This window comes from Psammomys obesus, unplaced genomic scaffold, assembly GCF_907164565.1.
Source record: "Psammomys obesus unplaced genomic scaffold, mPsaObe1.curated_primary_1811, whole genome shotgun sequence".
Lineage (NCBI taxonomy): Eukaryota > Metazoa > Chordata > Mammalia > Rodentia > Muridae > Psammomys > Psammomys obesus.
Window position 1 is genome coordinate 47,093 of NW_026596176.1, and position 18,767 is coordinate 65,859.

Sequence of the window (18,767 nt, forward strand, 5' to 3'; positions counted from 1 at the left end):
ACCTCGCCCGGCAGCCTACACTTCCGCAACCAAACCCGTATAAGCATCATTTCCGGCGCACGGGACTACGTCCGCATGCACTTACGTCACTTCCGCAACAGAGATTGGGACACCGGAACCGTCTGAACTAGCACCTGGGTACTCTCTATCGTGGGACCCGCCTCCCTCCACACCCACGACCGAAAGAGACGGGCAGACACACTGGACACAGAAGGGGCTCCATAAATAAAATACAACAAAATGTTTAATGAGCAAATTCGTATTAGCAAATATGAAACTGCCAGAGAGGAGGAGCAGGACAGAGACCACGGGCTGAGGGTCAGGAAAAGAATAAGAAGAACCAACTACTTAAGAAACCAGGGTGTAGAACAGGGAGGACCAGAAGCCAGAGGATGGGAGGTGTGGTCCTGCAAAGGGAGAGGGCAGGGCACAGGGCCAGACAACAAAATTCAAAATAGTTTGGCCATAAAATATAAACACACTATGTTCCTACCGTGGGGAAAGGGAGAAGGAAAGAGGTGTAAGGAATAAGAGGCTGTTTGGGAAGGGGCTGTGGGGGTCCTACCCGCCCTTGCTGTGCACACAGTCCCCATCCCAGCCCCTTCCCTCTGTGTCTGTGTGGATGCATGTATCTGTGGTGGGCCTGTGTGCACTTGCCCAGCCCCCTTCCTGCCCTAGCCCCCCACCCCCCACCCCCCTTAATTGCTGCCATTCCAGTTGCTGCCGGCTGTCATTCGGCTGTCACTCCTCTGCCCATCATCTTCAGAGGGGAGAAAGGAGGGGGAGGCAGGTGGGGGGAAAGTCCCCAGCCAACCCTGCCCCCACCCTCCCCTGACCACCTCTACCAGAAGTCCCGACGGTGGTAAGAGTCAGGGTCACAGTATTTTGTGACCACCACTCTGTTGGCGAACTTGCGGCCGGTTAGACCCTGCATGGCTTTCTGGCAGTCAAACACAGAGGTGAACTCCACAAAGATCTGTAGGGACAAGAGGCAGATCTGTGAAAAGGCTGGCTCCCAGCAACTAGTCAGCATGAAGTCCAAATCAACACAGGAAAAGAGAGAACACTTCACCACAAACTGCAGAGAGGAAGTTTGAGGGTGTTCACCCAAATGTTCTCAAAGACCCAACAACAGAGCACAGAACAGACACATCACAGAAATGGTAACAGGCAGGCCTAAGTCATCGGAGTTCATAGGGCAAGTGGCTGCAGAGAGCTCCCCAAGCCACCACAAGTCATGATCTCCCCACAGACAGTAGGTAAAAAAAAGCTCAGAAATTACAATTCAAGCCCAAAACAAATTAAAGGAAGCTCATCTATTCATCTATCTTGCTTGAACCATCTGCTTACCCTAACACAGCAAACTGTACAACTACTGCCCTACTTCAACAAACAAACCAGCCTGACTTTAAAATGGAGTGAGAGAATATGAGATAAAACTGACAGAAACTTGATGGGACCAACAAGATGGTCTGGTGGGTAAAAAACACTTGCTGTGCAACTCTCACATCCTGATTCAACCTCCTTGACCAATTTTGGAAAGACCTGACTCCTCTCCTGAAAGTTGTTCCATGCTTGCAGAAACACAAAAATAAGTTTAAAATGTTTTTTTAAAAAGAAAAGAAACCACAACTGAATTCGGGGGTTGGACATTTTGGAGACATTAACATTTGGAAAAAACTTAGCTAGACTAGACACCAAGAAAGTAATGAAGACTGCTGTAATATGGCATTCTTTGGTTTAAAAAAAAAAAGGGGGGGGGGGGCTATCAGGCTAACACACTGGTTCTCAACTAGGGACAGAATATGCCCCTGGGAGATAATGAGTCATGTCTGTTATCACAAAGAAGGTGTGGCACCTACTCATTCACTGGCAAACTCCAAAACACTTGTTTATTCCAAAATGTCAATAATTGAAAAGTAGTGCTAAGTTTCTAAGATGAACTCTGAGACATGCTTTGTGTACTGCACTACATTAAGCTAGGTATTGAGGATACACACCTCCAATTCCAGCACCAGAGAGGCTCAGGCTCACTGGCCCAAGGACAGCATGGGCTATACAATAAGACCCAATCTCAAAGCAGAGACAATTAAAACCACCCCCCAAAATATTAGTAACTTAAAGCTGAGTAATATATACTAAACATCTGTATCAGTCTCTGCTTTTTAGAAGACAAGTTTAAGAATAGAACAATAACAAGGTGCATATAGTAGTACATGCTTGTAGTACCATGATTTCAAGGCTAGCCAGCCTAGGCAATATAGCAAAACCCTATCTCAAACGAAGAAAAGCCCCATCTCAAACAAGAAAAGCCCTATCTCAAATGAAAAAAAAAAATAAAAAAAAAAAAAAAAAAAAAAAGTCAGCTGTTCAAGAAGCTAGTCTCTGCATTCACTTTCTCCTTTATTTATTCAAACCTCCCCCCCCCTTAAGCCAGGCTTCCATATTAATTAATGTGCCAGACTGAAGCAGACCGACAGTGGCATATCAAATACTGGCACAGAAGCAGGCAGGAGGCTTTTTAGCCAGATAATCTTCCTTTAGACCACCAGTGGCCTCCACGAAAGGCCTCTGCTTCATTCCCGAGGTGCACCTGAAACCTGTCCAGCTTCCCTTATGAATTCCCACATGTGAGTTTATGAATCCTCACCCACTTGGCGTTCCCACCTGTCCAGCCAACTGCTTTCTAGCAATCTCCATTACAGTATCTAAGTAACCTCAAAGGCAGGGGGCCCAAAGCTGGCTGTGGCCCTCCAGCTCACCTGCTCACCAGCCTTGCTTCTCACATGCTTCTCAGCATCTCCTGGGCCTTCTCCCTCCCCATCTCCACAAACCCATACCTATCACCAAGATACGGGCCGTTAAAGGATCAAGCTTCCCCAACTCATCCATTTCTCTCATCGCCCATTAAAGTCACTTATGGACAGAGATGTGTTCTGAATGTCACTGGGCAATTTCACCACTTCAAATTTTATGGGAAATACAAACTACCTAGTATCACTAAATGATATCACCTTACAGGACTGTATGCAGTAGTACGTTCTTGACTAAGGATACCTATCCTCCAGCACAGGACCACACTTTGAAGCACACCACCGTCTTTCTCCCGGATTAAAAGAAACCTTGCAGGGCACAGTGGCGCATGCTTATAATCCCATCAGAGAAAGAGGAGGGGAGGCAGACACAGGCAGATTTCTGTGAGTTCAAGGCCAGCCTTGTCTACAAAGTGAGTCCTAGACAGGCAGGGTTACACACAGAGAAACAAAAACAAACAAAAATACTGATAAAATTAAATTTTAAAAAACCCTCATAGATCACCTGACTCATGTCTCGACCCTCTCCATACATTTATCGTACTAGCTGTCATTACATCAGCCTTCCTCTATCTATCCTTGAATCCCTACTCCTCTACAAGAAAGCTCTAGGCTTCTTCCTCACGTTCATAAGGACCTCCCCAGTTTTTCCTGCGAAGGTGGCCTCTTCTCTCACAAATCCTGCTCATACCCCTTTCAGCCATACCAGTGGTTCCAAGAAACCAATGGCTGAACATCCTGCCCTCCTCTCACTAATCCACAATCTTGCCATGCAGCAATCAACTGTACAGGAGCAGAGCAAGTCCCTACTTTGAGTATTCCCACTACCAACCACATACACAAGCCACTACCTGAGGTCTCTTGCTTTCTGTCCATTGGCCTAGGACAGACTGCATAGCAAGATAACCTCACCTCACTGAGCCTTACTGCCACCTCTCAACTACTAACCACCTATCTAAACTAGAACCTGGGCCTGTGAATGTGGCTCAGTGGTAAAGCACTTGTCTAGCTAGCGTATAAAATGCCCTGAATTCGATCTTCAGTACTTCCCAACACAATACCCTAGCAACAGTGTCCCCAACGGGCATTTGTGTTTAAGAGCTCTGTTCACCACCAAATCTGAATGCCACCAACCCTCAGCAACACCTTCCAAGGTGGACATCAGCACTTATATAAACCTAGCACAGTGCAAAAGTAATAACTCAGTGGCTTCTGAAATAAAAATCACAAACATGATGCCGCTCTGTGTGGCTTGTCACCTCTGTGCCATACCCTATGAAAAGGTTCAGGAGTCATTGAGAGAATACAAATGCAGCTTCAAGGAATACTTGGCACATGAGATACATAGTAAGGTATGTGGTAACTTTCTCTTCACCTCACAGACAAGGCAGGCAAAGCTACTTGCAAAAGGATCTCACAAGAGAAAAAAAAAAAAAAAGAGAGAGAGAAAAAAATAGGTTTTGAACCAAGTTACATCAATATAGAGCCCAAGTCCCTTGATCCTCTCTGGGTCCCCTGAATTACCCATAGCCAAAAATAGAAAGGTATTGAGGGGTGCAGAGGGTGGTAAGGAGAGTACACAAAACAAACAGGGTACCCTGACCTTTCCACAGCCAGGCACCTCGACGCCATCCACGGGCCGGGGAATTTCAATGGACTTGACCAGCCCATACTTGCTGCACTCGTCTCTTACATCCTCTACGATCTCCTCATACTCCTCATCGTCCAGCAGCTCCTCAGGCAGCACCATGTTCATGAGGCACAGGACCTCAGTTGGGTGACCGCCCATTTGCACCTGAGAGCTCATCAGGCCAGGCACTTGAAGGGTCACAGGTGTCTGATTGATGGTGCTCTGTGGGGTCAGGGAGAACAGAGATATCACAGAATGGCTCAGACTAGCCTCCCTCCATTCACACTTGTGCCTCTCACATCCAACTAGGGGGATCATTCCTCTACGTAAACACTTAAAAACCCATTGCCCAAATCCCCTCCCATGAAAACTGGGGCAGAACTTAAGAAAACCTTCCCGTCCAACCCTTCCCACCCCCAGGGTCCCTCTAGCCAATGGAAGATGACGTGCCGGGAGGCTCACCAGCGTGGCATTCTTGGCTCCCACACTCGCCCTCTGGACAAGCAGCTTCTTGTCCCCTAGCTGCATCCCATTCAGACCCGCAATGGCCTATGGTCAGAGGACGAAGGGTGGAAGGGGTGCAGGAGAGGTACAGGTCAGGAATCAGGGGGTCCAGCATTTCCCCCAAAGCAGCAGGCATTGGTTGGGAAAGAGTGGAAGGCAAAGGGCGTTCAGTTTGGGAAGAGGCCACCAAGGGAAAAGGAGTGAGTCCCCACAAGGCCTTCTTCAGATTAAGCCCCCCAGCCCGAGAACTGAGCTTGGGAACAGCAGGTTAGGAAAGGCAGGCGGAGGAGCAGCGAGGCACTCAGGGCTCACCTGGTCTGTAACGTTGATGTCCACGTACTCACAGAAGGCATAGCCCTTGGAGAGCCCTGTGGCACTATCTTTGACCAAGTTGAAGGCCTTGAGAGGCCCAAAGGATGTCAGCAGCTCTTTCACCTGCAAAGGCCCAAAAATCCATCAGGATTTTGGTCAGGCTGAGAGAGGTAGCTAGCAAAGGAGAAGAGGATTTACCTGGTCATCATTCAGGTAGTTGGGCAAACCCCCGATGAACAGTTTGTGGGCAGAGTCTGGGACTACAGTGGACACAACTCCTAAAGACAAAAAAGGTATATAAAGACTTCAACTCCAATAAAGTCATCACCCAACACCAAGTAAGAAAGTTGGGAGTGGTGACATACACACTTGTCTTTTCAGCATTTAGGAGGGTAAGGCAGAAGGATGAGTCTCAAAAAAAAAATTCTACAATGAGCCCCTTCACAAGTCTTATCCTACCTAAGATAGCCAATAAAGATTGGAGGAAGCTAAACTATATACCCATCTCAATCTTGTCCACACATCCCCTTTTTCTGACAAGTACACGAGCATAAAACAGCAACAATTAAACATTAAACATTTAATTAAACAATTAAACATTTAACAGTCCCCTAAGAGCTGACAACCATCTAGGAACATCTCATCTCATTCAGCTGCTCAATCCTTTGCCTTCAGGGTCCTGTAGCCTCTTCAGGGGTGGCTTGCCTTCTGAGGCAATGTGACATGAAGAATCTCACAACATGCCTTGGTACTGGCTGCCACAGCAGTGGTGACCGAGAAGGCATGTTCAGGATCCATATAACACTCCAATATAAATATAACTACAGGGTGGTTATCAACTGAGTTTTGCACGACTTCTCTACTCAACTCTGGATCCATGTATAGGTGATGGCCAAACACTTCTTAGCACATCACACAAGCTTCACCAATATTAACACTTTTAATTATTAAGAGCCATCATCAGGTCCCAGCATCAATCTAGCCTTAACTCCTCAGTTCAAAAGTCCAACTATGAATAGCCTCTATTTTTTCAGCTTTCCCCAATACTAAGCGCAATGATCCATCGGAATCTAGAAAAGCATCAAGTAAGATATTAAAGGGACATAGCCTAGAGCCTGAACCACTGTGCCCCATCAATCTTCCAGGCTATCATCTGCCCCACTGTCAACTCTTTAGCCCCAGCAGGAATCAATTCAGATACTTCTAAGCAACCCAGATGTATCCCAGTAGTGGAGTCAGATAGACTACAACAGACCTAAGCTGGAGTGCCACTATGACAAGCAGAAGCATTGAGAGCCAGGCCATATCCAGGGCTGCCATAAGCCAGGGACAAGCACTTTAAAATTCTATCTGGGGCTGGAGAGATGGCTTAGCAGTTAAGAACACTTGCTGCTCTTGAAGGGCACCCAGGTGCAGTTTCCCGGCACACACATGATGACTCCCAACCATCCCTAACTCCAGTTCCAGGGAAATTCAACTCTCACTCTTCTGACCTCCTTTGGGCACCAGGTATGCATACAGTACAGCCTTATATGCAGACAAAATAAAAACTAAAAAGTTTAATTTACCTCACACAGTAGGTACAAAAGTCCCAGCTTAATGCAGAAGGTAAAGGTGACTTCTAGAGCCCAACTCAACAAAGGCAGCTCAGCAGTCTTGGCTCTGCACCAGCCTCTGACAAGTGAGCAGCAAGGCAGCAGCTACACCCCAAGGACAGTATGGTAATCACTGTGCTCTATCTCAGAGGCAGCACAAGGTAGGACCCAAGCTGCATTCAATTCTTTTCTGCCTACACCTACAAGACAGGCAATCACCACACCACATACAGGGCACATACACAAGCTTTCTGTGCTACTGAATCCCAGGCATACAAGGCGTTAACACTTGTAGTAGAAGAGCTTCACTTCCGTGGAAACGGAGCTCCAGCTTCCACTCCAGAAGATGTCAATGTAAAATTACCAGCCCATACTCTCACCAGGGAAGAAGTCAGCCTTCCAATTTACAAACTGTTTTGTTTGTAAATTGATCAAGAAGTTTATTGGATTTCATCATAAGCTTTTCCTCTTTAGTCTATGTAGTGACATCTGTTTTCCTCCTTCGGAAGGGCAAGTTCAGAAACAAGACAGGGGACCTGAAGGCAGAGTTCTACTTGCTGCTGCCTCCTCCAAAGTAGTAATGATGTGTGGAAGCACAGGCAGAGCTGCAAAGCCAGGCCTCTTCAAGTAGGCACATCCAGAGAGACTCACGAGTGATCTTCCTAGTGTTTAATCAAAACAGAGCAGAGACTCCCTATGGAAGAGCCTTGCCACTTAGCAGCATAATCCAAAGTAACTATGCCTGTATCTACATGCTTTCAGCAGAAAGGTTAACACGAGTACAGAGAAAAGCTAGGCAGGGACTCCAGGACAAACCTGTACAGCCCAGGATACCTATGAATTTCATGACCATGAACAAATTATTAACCATCATTCATAGCTTTCCTCCTCTGTGAAATGACAATTCCACATTCTATAGCAGATGTCAAACTGTGACTAACACTCAAGAGAGACAGGTGTTGTGTGGCACATGCTTGTGATCCCAATACCGGGGACAGAAAGTCAAGTTGGGAGACCAGGCTGGGATACACAGTATACCGTATAACAAAAAACTCAAGCCAGGCTTGCTAGTACAAGCCTATGATCCCAACTATGCAAGAGGATCCAAAAGCTCAAGGTCTCCTTGGGTAACACAGAGACCCTGCCTCGAAATACTAGTAAAAAGGTTGAGGATATCAAGTGGCAGACTACCTGCTTAGCACATGAAAGGCTCTTAAGTTCAGTTCCTAGTACCACAATGACAACAGGAATAAACATAGGTAACAAAAAAGGCCTGTGTGTCAAAATTTATTTGTAAAAAACAAGCAGTGGGTCATGACTCCAATGATCCAGGGACAGGTAACACCTGGCAAACCACACAGTAAGAACAGCAGGTGGCTGGTTATTTATGTAATTAAAGAGCAATCTTAATGATTCATTTAGTGGCAAGAGGTTTAAACAAGATGTTCTAGAGCTTCAACTAAAGGATACATCCAAAGTCATCGAGCAACTGGGACCTAGTGGCACAGGCCTATAATCCCAACTACTCAGACAGCTGGGACCAGGAGGCTCAAGTTCCAGGCCTGTCTAGGCAAACTTGAACCCTATCTCAACTTAACAACTTGAAAGGGGCTTTTTGGGATCCTGGTCAGAGGTAAGGCACCTTCCTAACTAGTAAAAGGTTCAATCCCCAGTACTACAGTGAATTGGATTTCTCCTGAACCTCCACCTTTCACCTCCTCAGAGCTGTAATAACAGGCATGTACTACCATGCTCAGTCTTATTCGGTGCTGGGTAATGAACCCAGGACTTCCTGTATGCTAGGCAAGCACTGTAACTGCTCTGCAACCTCTGCCCATAAAAACAATGAAAATTATACTGAATTCCTATGCTCCCATTTTCCTTAACCTCCACTGTTCATATATTTATAACTATTCCCATCCTTTCCCTCCCTATGTGAGTACCAAAGAGGATCTTTGGAGATTGTGTAGCTATGTCAGAGGTCCCAGATTGTCTGGCAAGTACTACATTCTCAGTTAAGGAGGCCTGGAAGATGGAATTCCCACCCTCTGTGTGTCTTCATGCCCTGGGCAGCCCTCCTTGTCCAGATTTCCATGCTTGCATGCTGAACTCAGGTAGCTGTGTCCCCAACATGTTCATTTTAGACCTAGGTATGTAAAGAGTGGAAAGAAGCACCAACCTCACCAGAACTTGCAGTAAGAAAGCATTCGATAGTTGGAGCCCTGACTGCAAGTCCTCCACTGGCAGGAATATGGCCCTTCTCTTATGTAAAGGGGTGACTTGGTTCCAATGGGCATCCTACAAATGCTGAGCACCAGCCAGCAAGACCCAACATTCTACAAATTCCAATCAGCCTCAGACCTGTGCCTCACTCACTCACTTAGCTAGAACTCTAGCACCAGTGCTTCCTGAAGCCCAGCAAGGCATCAAACAGCTTACACATATCTATCTATAACCCATCTTACCTGCCAAATGCTGGATCAGCAAACTACAGCTTATAGGAAGATACACATAGAGCCTTTACACTCTGAAAGACTAGTGCGAATGTTAAAAAAAAAAAAAAAAAAAAAAAAATTCACACACAAACCCTATTTTCAGTGACCCTTTCTGAAAATTTCACACCGATTATCTATTGTGACCAATCAGAGGTGATACTAAATCACCAATGAGGTGATACTACATACAACTACAGGAAACAGAGCCGAAACACATGACAGAGACACAGAAATTAGTGAACACTAACATGCTAGGACCACACACAACTATGGAGACAGTCTACTGATATGTCCCTATACACACACACACACACACACACACACACACACACACACACACACTACTGATATGTCCCTATATACATACACACACACACACACACACACACACCAAGCCCTGAAAATTTTAGGGCCAAGAGTCCAAGGCAGGAACAATGCCCAACCTGCCAGCTCCACACTTCCCAGGAACACCTCTGATCTGTACCTGGCTCTGACATTTACAAGCTATGAGTTCTCAGATCAGGGCTTACCACCTCAGAGGTCCAGGACACCTGTCAAGCTATCAACAGCCATAGCACACACACCATCTCCAAACAATTCTAGCTGGGCTAAATGCAGGAACCTGGGTTAAGGGAAGTGTAACGCACACACACACCCCAATAAATTCCTACTCACCAGGCACATAAACAGAGGGGTTCTCTGACATGCCAGGCAGTGGCTGGTAGTCATGAGGCCTTCGAATCTTCAATGACTGGCCCTGGAAGATGATGCCATCAAAGGCCATGGCCTGGGTTGTCTCATCCACTGACCGGAACTGAAGGAAAAGCAGCAGCAGAGCTAAGGGTCAGGCAGGGACTAGAACAGAAACCAGCTCCCAAGACTCTTAACTTTCCTCCCTCTTGTATAAACAAGTCATGTACCAAACCCTGGACTAGATGGGAAGAGCTATAAGATTGCTTCTAGAAGCTCACACTATAGAAAGCAAGTATCTTGGCACTCAACAGATATGAAAGCAAACACACAAGCTCTGATAATGCTGGGAAGGAACCAATTGCTGAGAAGTCAGCATGGAAAAGTTAGGCCAACTGACTTAGGTGACAATGACAGCCCAGGCTTTCTGATGAAGTGACATTTAAGCTCAAGTCTCCGAAAGTACAAATCAAAGTGGACTCTTGGGCAAGTGCAGACTGAGGGAATACTCAAAAATCTCTTCAGCAGCCTAGATCATGTCCACACCTCAACTGTGTTTTAAGAGGATGGCCCCAGAGTCGAGTTAGGTCTTCACAGAGAGTTGGAAAGTAACTGCCAAGAAACGTGATTTATAAACATCTAGAGTGAATTGCCTCAGCCTAGTCCCCAAATAGGAGGAAGCATATTGTGCCCTCTAGAAGATCAGTGTGGCCTGGGTCAAATAATCTCAAAATAATAATAATAATAATAATAATAATAATAATAATAGTAATAATAGTAATAATAGTAATAAACAATAAAGTAGGGACCAAACAGGCCTCCCAGGCAAGAGAGAACATTGGAAGACATAAGGCAAAATGAGGACTGCGGGGCTCTCCAGCAACCAAAAGGAAAATGGGGTGCAGAGAAAGCAGTCAGCATGGGCAGCACAGACCAGGGTCCACTATCCCGTACTCCATCACTGGAAAGCTCACCTCCAAAAAGGCAAAATTCTTGTCTTGATTGATCTGCACAGCCAAGACTGGGTTGCCAGGGGCCTGAGTCAAACCCCCTAAGCGCATCTGGGCATTGAAGAAGTCCATCATAGCCTCCTGCAGAGGGAATAGGAGACAGGGAAGGGCGGGGAGGGAGGTGGAGAGAGGAGGGGAAGGGTGAGAGAGGGAGACACAGAGGGGTTTGGGGGTAATGGGAGAGGAATGAGGGAAGGGAGAGGGGGAGGGAAAGGGACAGTGGAATATGGGTCAGGAGTGTAGAGGTCAATAGTAGGAACAAATGCAGGAGAAAAATGAGAAGACAAAGAGGAAACAATACCAAAGGACAGGAGACAGGAGCAAATGGGCCAGACAGGACAGGCATGAGGGATGAGCCATGGAACCCAAAAAATTAGAATGAAAGTTATTCAAGAAAAGATGAAAGAATATGACAGCAAGAGAAAAAAAAACATGAGGATGACACAAAGAAGAAATACCCAGTGCAGACAAGGCAGGAAAAGGCAAGAGAGTAACAAGCAGGAAGAGAAAGACAAGCAAAGGGACAGGAAGGGAGCCCAGAGAGGCAGAACAAGGAGTAGAGTGCAGGGGCAAGGAGGAGTGGAGGAACAGGGGAGGAAGGGGTAGGGTGGGAGGGGAGGAGAAAAGAGTGATGTGGAGGGATCTGGCCCTGGAGTCCGGGGGCTGGTTTATCAAATGTAGCAAAGTGCAGGTTGAGAAAGTCAGAATGGACCTTACTTGCCTTCGACGATGGTAGCAAACTTTTTGTTGCTACGAGGGATCTCAGCCCCACAATATTTCACTTTAAAGAGAAATGGAAACAACTCTTTGATCTCGGGATTCTCAGGGGGTGCCACGGGAAGGGGGGGGGGGGGGGTGGGGGGGGGGGGGGGGGGGGGAGGGTGGGGGAGGTCAGGACTATAAAAAATAAAAGAACAGCGACCATGGGAGGGATGTGGGGAAAAGGATGTGGATAGACGGCAGAAAAGGAGAGCATGTCAGAAAAACTGCAGGGACGTGCGTCTGTTTGTATGTGTGCCGAGTCTCCCTCTCTGTCTCTCTCCAACACGTAGGTACAATATGTAGGTAAGTACGTTATGTGTGTGTTTGATCCCTGGGTTGCTGGAGGAGGGGGGGGAAAGGGAGAAGGGAGAGGGGAAGAGGAGGGAGGGAGGGGCCACCCCCAGCCCGGCCCCTGGCTGGCTCAACTCCATCCGTCCATCTGGGAGGGGGCCGGGGGGTCTTGCAGGAACAGAGTCTGACCCGTGCAGGTTGGGGAGAGGGAATAAAGGGAGGGAAGGAACAGGATGGGGAAACAGGGGAGAGGGCAGGGGCAGGAGGAGGGCAGTACCTCAGTGATGCCAAAAGGAATATTGCCCACGTAGAGACGTCTGGCCTGTCTGGTCATCTGGCTCCCAACCACAGGCACCGGTGTAGGGGTCACAGCCAGACCATCAGGAGTCATGGTGGGGAGAAGGGCAGTGGCTGGAATCTGACCCGCAGCTTCAAGATGTATAAAGAGATTAGCAACCCTAAAACCAGGACCATTCAGAATACACTCACCCCACCCACCCTCCAGCCTACTTCATCTGAAAGCTCTTCAATTAGCCAAGTCAAACTCAACAGGAGGGCTCCATCCAATATCCACTACTAAAAACCCTGGCTCCCTAAGGGGCCCAGAATGGAAGATTCCTTTCCTCCTCCAGCAGGGATTCCCTTGGTAGGTACCAGAAGCCCTTGGGTATGAACCTTCAGTCTCACCAAGTACATGCACACGCGCGCACGCACAGACACGCACACAACTTTAACCCCTACAACAGACCACGGCAGAGAAGGGCCTACCTTGCATGGCCTTGTACTGCATTGGGGTGATATGCTCAAAGCCAGGTGGTGGCACGTCCCAGTATTTACGAACCTTCTTCTTCTTCTCATGGCGGGGGGAACGACTGGGGAAGTGGGGGGGGGGAAAATGGGGCAGGGCAACCGAAGTCTGACCAACAATGGGCCTGCCAAGTCCCCTGCCAGGAGCACCTCCCAGACCTCCACACCCTCCCACACGAGTGCCACTCTCTCCAGGAGGGAGAGCTGGGTCTGGGAAGGGACACTGGCATAAGAGCCTCTTCCCCAGTGCTCGAGCCAGGGTGAGAATGCAAGGCAGGGAAGACGCACAGGTGAGGAAGGAGGAGGGAGTGGACATGGGGCAGAAGGGACAGAAGAGAAGCTCACATCAATCCACCGTGCTCCTCTTTAGCTCCTCTGGTCAAAGGTTTGCTGGGGGGCGGGAGGGAAAGGTATGGGGAGGAATGATTGGGGACCTCTGTCTTCCCCATCCAATATACCCCACCAAGATCACTGAACCCCAGGACTGAGGCAGGACTGAGGCAGGACCGAGAACACTCACATGCAGGCCCCCTCAGCCCTGCCAACCCCTCCCAACCCTACCACTCCCAGGAAAGAGAAAGTAAGGACAAGGAGAGAAGCAGGGAGAAACTAGACGACTGTGACTGTGTGAAGAAAAGGACTCTTCACATAGCGCATACTTCCTTACCTAGAAGGAACAGAAAATGAGGGTAACCCAGAAAAGGAATATGACTCTAAGTAACTATACCAAAACTAGCACCTACAACCAACAGCCCGGAGCTGGAAATTAAAAGCCCAAGATTCAGATACTGCCCTACTCCAGAACTCCAAGAAAGCAGGAAAGGAACAATGCCAGTGTTTTCCAATACAGCCCCCAAACAGAATCAGAGAGCAAGAACAACCAATTGGGCCCTTAAAAACAGAGAGAGCTTTGCCTTTAGAGGGGGAGGGGAAAAAAAAAAAAAACAACTCATTCCCTGTCCCCAGGAACTATTGCCCCCAGCAACCCACACTGCCAACAGAGAAACTGAAAGAAATCCTATAAAATGAGAAAATGAATTCAAAGCAGACCAAACAGCACCTACACAGAATAACCATGCAGACCCAGGCTGACAGAGGGTTCAGCTACAGGTCCCAGAGCTCTAGTACCTTCGACGTCTCCTGTCCCTAGAGGCACTGCGCTGGTCCCTGTTACGCCGATCTCGGCTCCGGCTCCTGCGCTTACGGTCCCGACTTCGAGAGCGGCTGTGGCTACGCTTCCGATGCCGGTTCTCCTTGTCCCGTTCTTGAGAAGTATGAGAAGAAATGGGATGAGTACAGAGAAATTGTAGGCCCAGCCCACCCTGCGCGTGCTGGTGGCTCTGCCAAGACCCAGGGAAGCCAACCCCCCCCCCCAAGGGAAGGGATTTAATGGAAGGAGACAACAGGCCTCCTGGGTCCACACCCGAGTCCCCCAAGGACTCTGAAGGGACCAAAGGGACAGGGCCTGGAAATGCACCCGGGGTGTAAGATACCTGAAGATGCTCAAGAGGAGCTGAGGAGCCAGAGAAGACAGAGGAGGCTGGCTCCTGGTCCCCCTCGAGGGCTGAGGGGCCTGACCCAGGGTCGTCCCTGAGAGGGGCAGGGCTAGAGGCTGGGGAATCAAGAGACCCAATGATGTTTTCCTGAAGAAACCCAGCAATCCCTCAGGAAAAAAAACTCTGCAACCAGCTGGTACCCACAGTCCCACCATCAGGTCCAAGGGTTAGGTGCCTGGCAGGATCTAATAACCCTAAGAAGTGAGGAAACTCAACTCCATCCCTTCCCAACTAGGTAAATAATGGAAGAGCAAGCACCCTCCAAAAGGGAGGGGCTTCGTTCTGAATGTACAGAAAGTAAGGAAAGATACCTCCTTCAACTGATGGTCATCCAAAGTTGAAGTCCAAACCACTAAACCCTCCTTGCCTCACACTTCCTCAAAGCCAAAGGGAGGATGGACTAAAACAAGCACCTTCATTATCTATTCTGCTTCCTTAGCTTCTTTGTCTCCAAGGCTATGACCACTAACAGAGCACACCCTTGCAAGAAAAGGCAAAAAGCCTCAGAGGGCAAAGGCAGGCAGATGGATCTCTTGAGTTTGAGACCAACCTAGTCTATACAGTAAGTTCCAGGCCAGCCAGACCTACATAGTTAGGCTCCAATTTAAACAAAAATACAACAATATTACTGGCACCTCAAGGTAGAGGCTAAACCCCGATCACCTTTATGTATTTCCTTTATTCCAAGGTACCACTGATTTCTAAACCATCACCCACCCACACAAATGAACACAGCCAAGAGTGATGAGGCACAATTATATTTCCATCATTTGGAAGGCTGAGACAGGAAGTAAGAGTTGGAGGCTAGTAAGTTAAATGAGATCCTATCTCAAAAAAAAAAAAAAAATTCTCAAAAACTCTAACAGGTGTATCCTAAAGTACTGACTGATGAAACTAGCAGTAGGAAAAAGCAATGAGAAACTTTTCAAAGTAGATTTTAAACTCACCACACATTTGTACTTTTCTTCTGCAATAAGTAGGAAAATTTGAAATCTATCTTAACTCCATAAATACTGAGAAAAGCACCCAAGAAAACAGTATCAACCTTGAGATACTTCTATCTGAATCTGCAAAGACAGAATATCTTCATTTACATTTAATTATCAATATTGCTTTGGAAACTGTCAGAGGCTCACAAAGTAGATAAGGAAACTGAGGCACGAGGAGACCATGACTTGCTTAAAGCTCAACACCTAGGAAATGGTGAAGCCCAAATTGAAGTTGTAATGCCAGTAAGTTAAGCAGTAGGCTATATTCTTGATAAAAGATCAGGCAGAACACTCACTCCAGAGTCTGGGTAAATTGACTAAAAGCAAGGAATTTGCATGAAAAAGAATTTGCATGCATTCATGCAAATAATAAAATAAAACAATCAAGAGCTAGAAAGAGGCAAGCAATGTGGAATACTGGAACAAGCACAGCACCACATAGCTCTGGAAGAGGGGCCATTTACAAATCCCAAATGTCTTCCCTGATGGGGAAAAAAAGACCTCCAGAGCTGAAGCAGTGATAACACTGGGTGCCTAAGACAAAGACAAACTCCCTGGAGACTTAGGGAACTAAGGAAGCTGAGAGATACAGGAAGGCTGGGTCAGAGATACACAGAGCAAGTGTGGCAAGATGGTAGAGCTTTATTGCAAAAAGCAGGAACCTTCTTCTCACATATACTGATGCTGGACAGTTAAGACAGTTGAGAAACGGAAACTTCCTTTGCTCTAAATGCTATACTGTAGCTGTCTTATGTGCATCCATCCACCAGCCAACCATCATGAGACAGGGCTCCTTACCCTTCCAACACCAACAGGGACTCAAATAGTCATCTACCATAGCCTCAAAGACCAGCTAAAGCAGCTCCACTTGGAGCACAGTGGAATTGTTGGCTTTGCAGTCAGAGCTAGAGGAACTCAGCTCTGGATAAAAAGTATCCAGTTTTCTCTTCCTTGAATGAAGGTTAAATCTACACCACTCAGGTCTCAAGGTCTTACAGGAATGAATAATATTTGGCATTCATTTTCCCCATCCTTTTATAACTGCAACATCAGGTCTGAGCCACAGACCACCAATTTTCACAATAACAAATACGGCTAATTAGGCACTTAGCATAATCCATGCCACATAGTATGTATGTGCTGCTCCGTATAATCTCAGCTACAATTTTCCACCAACTAATGCATGGAGCTTTTAAGAGAAAATAAAAATTAGAACTTTACACGCCTCAGTTTCTTGCCCAATAAACAGAAAATTACTTTGTCCTCAGAAGGCTGCTACAAAGGATTCACTTAGTAGTGAACAACTATTTAGTCAGGTAGCACATGCCTTTAATACCAGCCCTTGGGGGACAGATGAAGGAAGATCTCTGAGTTTCACAAGTTTAAGGACTCAAGGACACCAAGGGCTACACAGAGAAACCCTGTCTCGAAAGAAAAAAAAGAAAGAAAAAAAAATTAGAGCTTAACAAATTGCCTGTACATAGTAAGCTCTGAATTTAACTAATCAGTATATATACCACCGTTACTAACAAAATTTCGGTGACAGCATACACGTGCCAGATACAACGGTGAGCGACATACCTACTGAACATCAATGCCGGTATTTGAACTCCAGTATGTTCAACTCCTAAGCTCTTAACTAGTGCTAAGCAGTACACCTTCTCAAAGCAGTCAAACACATTAAGGACACCCAGAAAATTTACTTCTTCCATGTGTACTGTTTCAGTTTCTCTCTCAATTCCAGCTTCATTTCAAAGAATTCTCAATGTGTCAACAGTACTCCGAACACAAGAGTTTTAAACCTCAAGCCTAAAAAAAAAAACTGTAAGCCCTTCAAGTCTCAAACCAAAATAGTAAAAAAAAAAAAAAAAAAAAAAGAGAGAGAGAGAGAGAGAGAGAGATTGTAGGGATGGATGTCTTATAACTCAACTCAACTCTTTCCTCGGGATCCCTAAACCCACGAGCACCGACAGAGCCTTTCTTCCTGATCCACAGTATAGGATCTGCCATAGGAGCACCTACCTCACTAACCCACTACGGGCCAGATCCCTCTCTCCCATTTTGTTGACTATCTTCTTATCCCTATACTGAGATTGGGTCTAAGCCTGAGTTTAGAATAATGCAGGACTTGGGGGTTGCCTAAAACCCCAAGGGTTAGGGGTTGTTGGGGACATGGAAAACAAGAAGATTCTCGGCCGCCAAAAACCCCAAGGCATATATGATTTCTGCCCATCAGAGCACAAAGAATGCAGAGGCTTCCCCCTTTGGCGGGCAAACAGGTGTCGGACACATTTTTATCTATGGCGCCGCACAACCGGCCACTGACACAGAAACACCGAGACGGAAGCGTTCTGGAGAAACCAAACTATATACATGTATGTACACATATGAGGAGGCTCCGAATCCTCCAAGCACAGGAGGATTGCGGCGCCAGTCCACGTGAAGGAAGGGGGAGGGAGGGGCGCCTCACCACCGCCATTTTGGAAACAAAGGGGGCGTGGAGAAAGGAAAAGTACGCCAGCCGGAAGCGGAAGTGCCAAGGCGAAAGACAAACGGAGAATTGAGACCTAATTCATCTTTCTCAAATAAAAGAGAAAAATTAAAAAGGAAAAAAAAAAAAACCTCAGGTAGAGGAATCCGGCGCGCTCTCAACGCGCAAACGCGACGCAACGCACCGCCTCCGTCGGGACCACGTGGGCGCGGGATAGCGCTGCGCGCACGCGCCCTGAGCCTCGTTCGCCACCCCTTCCCTCAGCTCCGAGAAGGGGAGGTCACGTGAGCAAGCGCGCGCGGCACTGACCGGGTGGGGGGGCATCATGCGGGCCTAGGGAAAGGAACAAGGGGGAAATGGCGGAGGGGAGCACGGAGCGAAGCAAGAAACCACCCCACAACCCCAGCGCCCTCACCTTGTTTATTCTCGTTGAGCTGCCGCTCGAACTCGTCGAAGTCCGACATGCTTAGACGGCCGCGTAGGGCCCTGTGCAGCTCTCGCCTCGCCTTGCCGCCCGCCCGCTTAGGCTACTTCCGCCGCTGGCTCCGGCTACTTCCGGCCCCCGCCGGCGCTCCGTCACCGACCTAATCAAGCCCACAGCCCCGCCCCGACTCCGCCCCTCGTCCCGCCCGCCCCCCCCCCCCCCCCGAACTGCCCCGAGCTCAGCTCCGAAGTCTGTCGGCTCTTCTCGGACTGTAGACCGTGAAGTCTGCCGGCGGCGGCGGCGGCGGCTGCTGCCCCGTAAGTCACCCGATGCGAGGGTTTCACCGGCTGCCCAAGTTTCGGTAACTTTTCGGAGAGGAGCGTTTCAACGTTCGGAGG

The 18,767-nt window shown here is 47.7% G+C and overlaps 1 protein-coding gene across 2 annotated transcripts; it reads right to left on the reverse strand.

The window, feature by feature from the left end:
* Positions 1–226: 226 nt before the first annotated feature.
* U2af2 (U2 small nuclear RNA auxiliary factor 2) lies at positions 227–18,556 on the reverse strand. 2 transcript variants are annotated; one of them, XM_055595643.1, is made up of 12 exons: positions 18,361–18,556; positions 14,038–14,173; positions 13,255–13,299; positions 12,871–12,974; positions 12,380–12,531; positions 11,014–11,130; positions 10,025–10,163; positions 5,458–5,537; positions 5,260–5,382; positions 4,906–4,992; positions 4,417–4,665; positions 227–976 (listed from the first exon to the last, which is right to left on the reverse strand). In XM_055595643.1, exons 1-12 carry the CDS (start codon positions 18,407–18,409, stop codon positions 842–844), a joined length of 1,416 nt encoding a protein of 471 aa, XP_055451618.1. In that variant the 5' UTR covers positions 18,410–18,556; the 3' UTR covers positions 227–841. The 2 variants fall into 2 exon arrangements, with proteins under 2 accessions (XP_055451618.1, XP_055451617.1); XM_055595642.1 differs by having other exon boundaries at positions 4,894–4,992.
* Positions 18,557–18,767: the final 211 nt, after the last annotated feature.